Source organism: Bombina bombina, unplaced genomic scaffold, assembly GCF_027579735.1.
Source record: "Bombina bombina isolate aBomBom1 unplaced genomic scaffold, aBomBom1.pri scaffold_631, whole genome shotgun sequence".
In the NCBI taxonomy this organism is placed as follows: domain Eukaryota; kingdom Metazoa; phylum Chordata; class Amphibia; order Anura; family Bombinatoridae; genus Bombina; species Bombina bombina.
Genome location: NW_026512420.1, coordinates 226,308 through 234,487, shown reverse-complemented (window position 1 = coordinate 234,487; position 8,180 = coordinate 226,308). Strand labels below are relative to the sequence as shown.

At 36.8% G+C, this 8,180-nt stretch overlaps 1 protein-coding gene across 1 annotated transcript in view; it reads left to right on the top strand.

Moving 5' to 3' along the window:
* Positions 1-216: 216 nt before the first annotated feature.
* The window catches only part of LOC128644303 (polypeptide N-acetylgalactosaminyltransferase 12-like), a 95,283-nt gene continuing 87,319 nt past the window's right edge, over positions 217-8,180 (top strand). The window contains exon 1 of the mRNA XM_053696969.1: positions 217-1,488. Coding sequence (XP_053552944.1) covers positions 1,067-1,488 — 422 coding nt within the window. The 5' untranslated portion in view covers positions 217-1,066. The remainder of the gene's footprint in view (positions 1,489-8,180) is intronic.

The window sequence follows — 8,180 nt, the reverse complement described above, 5'->3', positions numbered from 1 at the left end:
TGAGTTGTAAAACACAAGGTGTTCGCTGGGAGTGACACGTGTGACAAGTGCAGCGATAAGGATGTGACATACTCTCAGTTCCCACTGAGAGGGGAGTGTCAGGGGCAGGAGGAGTCAAGGTTTGGGGTGGGGCATGAAGAAAAAGGGGGAAGGTGACAGTTACTAGTAGAAGGAACAGGAAGAAGTGCTGGGACTTTTCACACAGGTTGGGGAGGAGGTATGTGATCTGGAGGTTGTGCCCGCTGCTTGAGTTTAGCTCACAGACTCCCACAGGAGAAGGGAGCTCACTCACTTCTGGACTGAAGAGCAGAACATAAGAAACAAAAAACGGAATGCATTAAAGGACAGAACGTAACTAAAGTGTAATGTCCCTAAAAGAGTGGAAAAAGAGGAAGTTATTAAGAAGCTAGTAACAATTGTATGCTGTATAAATGTATGAGGAGTATAGCCCTGGCTAAGTGTGTATGTGTAGCAGATCCTGGTTATTTGACTTCTAAATTATTTTGAGACTGTTGTATGCAAGTGCTCACTTTACAGTGAATGTTATATATATTTTCTATAATAATATTTCTCTTTTCTTTAGTTAGTAGTTTTCTTTGTACACACTTAATAGTAGTTACACACCCTTATTTGTACTTTCTGCACTACTCAAGTAATTTAGACTTTCTTTGAAATCAATACTTTCAAAATATATTCTGTATAAAAGGTAATTTATGTATAAAAATATTTACAGAAACAAAGGTTTTAAAACGCCTGCTTATGGTTAGTGTAAATGTAGGCAACTAATTGGCTCCTCACATATTTTTTTTTTTTTTTACACATTAGTTAAATTCTGTGCAATTGATATAATTTGATGTTTTTTTAAATGTACAGAACAGAGACTTTGCAGTCTGCAATACACTAGTGTATGTAACATTTAAACAAATCTGCAGGAAAGTTACAATAAGAAAATTTAAAAATATTTTGGAAACTGTCATTTTATTTTTTACACCTGGTTGTGGATTATTTTTGTTTTGTTTTAAGCTCTGGTTATAAAAGTGTGAGTGCACAAAGTTTGGTTCAGAGAATGGTTAAGAGACGCCCTTATTTAGGGGGTATTTGGGTACCATGGAGGAGGAGGAAGGGACTTTGTCTAGTGGCGACTATGATAAGCATTATAGTTCTTGGCATTATGCTGCTTAGTAGAAATGGAGATGATAGCAGTAGCCACTATTCAAATGACAATGAGTTACAAGAGCCACGTGACCGCAGGGCAGCAAATGATGGAGAGCAGCCCTCTCTGGACTTGGAACAGTTAAAGAGGCCAGTTTATGAGAAGCCACCTTTGAATCCCGATGCCCTGGGTGAGATGGGCCGGGCCGTGAAACTCAACCTAGAGGGGAAAGAGAAAGAGCTGGAGGAAGAAAGCATCAGGAAGCACCAGATAAATATCTACCTGAGTGATAAGATTTCCCTACACCGAAGGCTGGAGGAGAGATGGAACCCAATGTAAGTAATGATCATGCATCTTCACTGAGGTTACCTTCATGGGAAAATGGTGAAATACCTCCCTAATGGGGTATAAAACTTAGTTTGGTTTTTGCTTGCATGGTTTTTTATTGTTTTCAAAATTAACTTAAAGGGACACAAACCCCTTTTTTTTTTCTTTCACGATTCAGATAGAGCATGTAATTTTAAGCATCTTTCTAATTTAGTCCTATTATATTTTTTTCTTTGTTCTCTTGCTATCTTTATTTGAAAAAGCAGTAATTTAAGCTTAGGAGCCAGCCCATTTTTGGTTCAGTTCTGGGTAGCACCTGATGATTAGTGGGTAAATATAGCCACCAATCAGCAAGCACTACCAAGCAGCTGAACCAAAAATGGGCCGGCTCCTATGCTTACACATTTCTGCTTTTTCAAATAAAGATAGCAAGAGAACAAAGAAAACATAATAGGAGGAAATTAGAAAGTTGCTTAAAATTACATGCTCTATCTGAATCGTGAAAGAAAAAAATGTGTGTTTGTGTCCCTTTTTAATTGAGCCAAAAAATGCTGGCATTGACTGGACTCTTAATAGAATCCCTTCCCTTGGTAGGAAGAGCCAAGCATTTTGTATATAAAATAACGTTTGCCTTGCAATGCAGGGAGTTTAGATACATATATAAATCTTGATGGTAGATAACCAGATTGCCTATCCAGTCTGCCTATATTTCTTTCCGAAGTGTAATTCTTGGGATATCCTTATGCATATCTTAGGTATTCTTAAAGGGACAGTTCACTCCAAAAAAGTATCCCCTTTAAATTGTTCCCAATGAACCATTTTACCTGCTGGAGTGTATTCAATTCTTTACAAGTAGCTCCTTTACCCCTATTTTGGCATTTGAAATAGCTATTTTAGCCTATGGTATCCTAACCTATACTAAAAGTTTTGATACTGGAGTGTCAGCTATTAAATAGCCTAAGTAAACACAGCCAGCAGAAGAAATGACACTGCCAGTGGGGTGCAGGATAGTTTAAGGGACACTAAACCCAAATGTTTTCTTTCATGATTCAGATAGAGCATGCAATTTTAAGCAACTTTCTCATTTACGCCTATTATCAAATTTTCTTCGTTCACTTGCTATCTTTATTTGAAAAAGAAGGCATCTAAGCTTCTTTTTTGGTTCAGACTCTGGACAGCACTTTTTTATGGTGTATGAATTTATCCACCAATCAGCAAGAACAACCTAGGTTGTTCACCAAAAATGGGCCTTCATCTAAACTTACATTATTGCATTTGAAATAAAGATACCAAGAAAATGAAGAAAATTTAATAGGAGTAAATTAGAAAGTTGCTTAAAATTGCATGCTCTATTTGAATCACGAAAAAAAATTTTTGGGTTCAGTGTCCCTTTAACTAATAAAATAATTTTCCATTGTTCTCTCTAAGTATTGATCTTTGGTTTTCCAGACAAATATAAGATAAGGAAGCTAGTGTGTATACACAAAGTTATAACAATGATATATGATATTAACTGAAACTCAACCCACTGTAATAGGCTGTGGTTTAAAAGCACAAAACCAGCTACTTCATTTACACAAATAAACTGAAAAATGCAATTTCTTCTAATTCTATACTCTGCCACTGGTATAACAAGACATTGATAATACATTAATATAAAAACAACTTTACAGTGTACTGTTCTTTAAATTCCAAAGGGATAGTAGACACCACGTAATTTAAAACAGTTTTCTGGCGCCTTGCAATAAACTAGCATTCCGGGCGAGTATGAAAAATGTTTTAAATGGATTATCATCTTGTTTGATGCAAAATTTTAATACTTCACCCACTACTTTTCCTTTTTTGACGTAGCAAAGCCAGACTTGGCGCTGTTATTATGTTTTGCAGTTTATATCTTATCTCCCCTGTCAATTAGGGACAAGTATGGTGCAGGGTTAGCTTTGTGAATCCTGCCATGTACACTACAAGTGGTTTAGAATGTATTGTTTAAAGGGATATTAAACAGTCTGTTTCATTGTTGGCATAAGAATAGCACTAAGCAGTTGCCTATACTTAATAGAACTAATTGCAATATGTACTGTATTCATCTATTTAAATGGATTTTACCTTTTTTTTTTTTTTTTTTACACTACATTTGTGCTTCCTGTCACAGCCCTACAAGGAGGAGGAGGCCTTTGCAGAAAAGCTTATCTTAGCCTGATGTCATAAAACTTCTGTGAACAGGCCAGATTTATAATGAGGCAGAGAGAGCACGTGCCTATGGGCACCCTCAATAGAGGGGCGTCTGTCTTTGCCTATAATAAATACCGGCCAGCCGGTGACCTTAACTTAGATTACAGTTGCCACAAGCATTGCACATGTGCGACATCCGGCTTCCCCAATGCATGCGCAATGCTTGTGGCGGCCTTAACAAAGATGGCTGCCACCCACCTACATTGCTGTTATTTCACTGTTGTGCCAGCAAACTTAAAGGGACATGAAACCCAATTTTTTTCTTTCATGGTTTAGATAGAGCATGCAATTTTAAACAATTTTTTAATTTACTTCTATTATCAAATTTGCTTCATTCTCTTGATATCCTTTGCTGGAAAGTATATCCAGATAGGCTCAGTAGCTGCTGATTGGTGGATGCACATAGATTCCTCGTGTGATTGGCTCACTCATGTGCATTGCTATTTCTTCAACAAAGGATATCTAAAGAATGAAGCAAATTAGATAATAGAAGTAAATTGGAATGTTGTTAAAAATTGTATTCTCTATCTGAATCATGAAAGAAAAATGTTGGGTTTAATGTCCCTTTAAATGGACATTATACACCAATTTTCGTATAACTCCCTGTAATAATCACTACTATAAAGAAGAATATGCACAGATGCTGACTTAAAAATCCAGTATAAAACCTTTTAAAAACTTACTTAGAAACTCCCAGTTTAGCGCTGTTGATGAGGTTAGGCTGGAACACCAACTCAAATGGGCTGAGAAAGCAGGAAGAGCAGACACCCCCCTCCCCTGCCTTATGAAAATACTCATTACACAACTAGGAGTCTGTAGACATCAGTATGCATCTAAAACGTTGGGGCTTTGTTAGGAGTCTAAAAAAACCGTCCCAGATGGGCTATATAAATGGATCATCTACAAAACCTTTATGCAAAGACAAATTTAGTGTACAGTGTCCCTTTAGTTGAAATAATTTTTTATTGTTTTCTTTGTTAACAACATCTACATCACAACAACATATATGAACAATAGATATCATCTGGCAATCATTAGCCCAGTTTCAAGTACTAACTCGGTATATCATTTACCAGATATGTATCAAAACAGTGTGCTACTTTACTTTCCGGAAAGCCCCTAGGCCGAGATCTGGGCCTCTCCACGTTGTTGTCCATTATAGTCCAGTAGCTCTGCACGTGGTTATAAAGAGCATCATGACCAGAAAAAAAAAAAAGGTACATAAAAATGTAGATAAACCAATCATGTTCAAACAGAAATAACATTAACTTATACTAAAAATGTCCAAACCATAAACTTGTTTTCCAACATTATATGTAATTGCAGGTTGTTGGAAGTATTAGGTAAGAAAATTACCTTATGAAAAAGCTTTTTGTTGAGCAGCACTGGGGGTAGTCAAATCAATCTTCACCTCAACCCTGATCCTAACCCTACTATGACCTAATCACTATGAGGGCCCAAACTCCTCATTACTCTCTCTGAAAATTGTTGTTTGTGCCCTGAATCCATGAGGCACGTTCCGACATGGTGTGTGTTATGGTTATGAGAAATGTGAGGTTTTAATAGGAGTCTTGATACAGTTTTTTTTTTAAGTCTGCGCTAATCAGTCCCTTGCTGGAATCTTGGATTATGGTATCCCAGTCTCCCAACAGAAGCTCTCTGCCTAAATTCTTTTCCCAGAGGGTTTTTAGAGTTGTATCGAATCTTTTATATGGCCAAATATAGTTGTGAGATAATTTTCTTATTCCTATTCTTGTTGCTACTAAAGTGTTCTAGTATGGTTAACTTTCTTGTGGAAGGGAGGTGTAAATAGCTATGTATTGCTGATGACACTTGTAAATATAAAAAACATTGCAAGCTATGGGGTCGAAGTCTCTCCTGAACTTGGTTAAACAATAAAATCCTACCACTTTCTAGTATGTCCGCCACCCTATAAAGCCCTTTATTTTGCCATTTCCCTAGTTGATACTGAAATTCCTTTTGGTAGCAGGGTCTTAACCGGTCTGATCGTTGTGTCTTGTGGGATCAAGTGTAGGATCTAGTCAGTGTAGACCAGATCTGTAGTGTCTTTTTAGTGACCAATAGGACAGTTGTTTGTTTAGTGTGCCCTGGGGTTGAGTCCCAAAGTATGTCTGATGGATTGGGGTGCCCTCCCAGTTCAGCCTCTAATGTAGTCCATATAATGTCACTTGAATTTTTATTCAATAATACTTTTTGGGCTAGCCGTGCTGCCTGATAATATTCCGTCACATTGGGAACACCCACTCCCCCCACTTGTTTATGTTGTTGCAATGTCCTTGAAGCTATCCTAGCTATATTGTTGCCTGTTAAATCCTTTTGTAGTCTATGTAAATCTGGGGGGTGGGGTATCCTAATCGGTAAGGCCCTGAAGAGATAATTTCAGGAGTATGGTCATCTTAATGGCAGAAAGGCGTTTCCATCTACTCAAATCAGACCTAATTTTCTTATACAAGGGAATGTAGTTTAATTTATATAGCTCATTGTAATCATGAGATATTTTGACTCCTAAATATTGTATCGCCTTTTTTGCCCAAGTGAAGGTAAAATTTGCCTCAATTAGTTCCTGAGTATGTCTGGGAAGAGCAATTGGCAATCCCTCACATTTGTCCAAGTTAATCTTATAGCCCGAGATATCTGAAAACTTTTGAAGGGTGTTGTATAAATTTGGTAAAGACAAGAGGGATTTAGTTAATGTTAGAAGTATGTCATCCGCAAATAGAGAAAGTTTATACTCATTTTGTTTCAATTTTACGCTGCGAATATCTGGGGATTCGCGAATTATAGCAGCCAAAGGCTCTATACACATTGCGAATAACAGCGGAGAAAGGGGGAACCCCTGTCTAGTTCCACCTCGAATATCTATGGGTTTTGATTGGTATCCCGCTGCTTTTATGATAGCTGTGGGGTGTGAGTAAATGTTTATTATCGCTGTCATGAAGGGCCCTGTAATGCCAAATGTACAATCTCTCCCTTTAAAGGAACATGAAACCCAATTTTATTTCTTTCATGATGCAAATAGAACATATGATTTTAAACAACTTTCCAATTTACTTCTAATTTTGTTTGTTTTGTTTTTTTGGTAGCCTTTGTTGAAAAGGATACCTAGGTAAACCCAGGAGCTGATGATTGGTGGCTGCACATATATACCTAATGGTATTGGCTCCCAAATGCATACAGGTAGCTCCCAGTAGTGAATTGCTGCTTCTTCAACAGAGGATGAAAAGAAAATGAAGCAAAATTAGATAATAGAAGTAAATAGGAAAGTTGTTTAAAATCAACAAGCAATATTTGAATCCTGAAATAAAAATAATTTGGCTTTCATGTCCCTTTAACCTTAAATTGATTCTAAACAGTGCTTCTTTGGTAAAAAGAAATATGTTTATCAAATATATAAAAAGAAACGGATTGAGTAAAACAGCAAATAACTTACATGTTTTCTTGAGAAAATTAGTACTTAGAGATTCTCAGTGTAGCCCTGCCCCCAGTGTGATAAGAGCAGAGAATTTTCAAAACCTAGGTTTTCTTCTGACGGTTCTGGGCATGAGCATTTATAACTCCCTGTTACTGTGTCTAGTCTATTCACTATCAGGGCTGGATTTACAGCTCAAGTGACTGTAGACGCCAAAAGCTGAAGCGCCCCCCACACTCACCGCTCACTGTTCACTGTTGTGCAAGCAACCATCTTAATTAAAGGGATAGTCTAGTCAAAATTAAACTTTCATGATTCAGATAGAGCCTGCAATTTTAAACAACTTTCTAATTTAATCCTATTATCAATTTTTCTTCATTCTCTTGGTATCTTTATTTGAAAAAAACAAAACTGTAAGCATAGGAGCCGGCCCATTTTTGGAACAGGACATGGGTAACGCCTGCTTATTGGTGGCTAAATGTAGCCACAAATCAGCAAGCGCTACCCAGGTGCTGAACCAAAAAATGGGCCGGCTCCTATGCTTACATTCAAATAAAGATACTTGGAGAGAAAAGAAAAATTAATAATAGGAGTAAATTAGAAAGTTGTTTAAAATTGCATGTTCTATCTGAATCATGAAAGTTTAATTTTGACTATACTATCCCTTTTTAAATTCAGTACACTAATGACGCACATCAGTCAGATTTGATTTCATGATCAGAAAATGTTAAATTTGAAAATACATATTGTTACAATTAAAATATATTTTTTTTTTTCTTCATCCGGAGATATAAATAAAATGTTAGGTTTAAAAGGACATGGAAATAAAAATTAAAGAGACAGTAATGTGAAATTAAACTTTCATTATTTAGATAGAGCGTGCAGTATTACAATCTACTTCTATTATTAAATTTGCTTTGATCTATTGGTATCCTTTGTTGAGAGTAGACTTAGGAGCAGCCATGCATTACGGGGAGCTAGCTGTACACATCTGGTGAGCCAATGACCGGAGGCATATATGCAGATACCAATTACCAG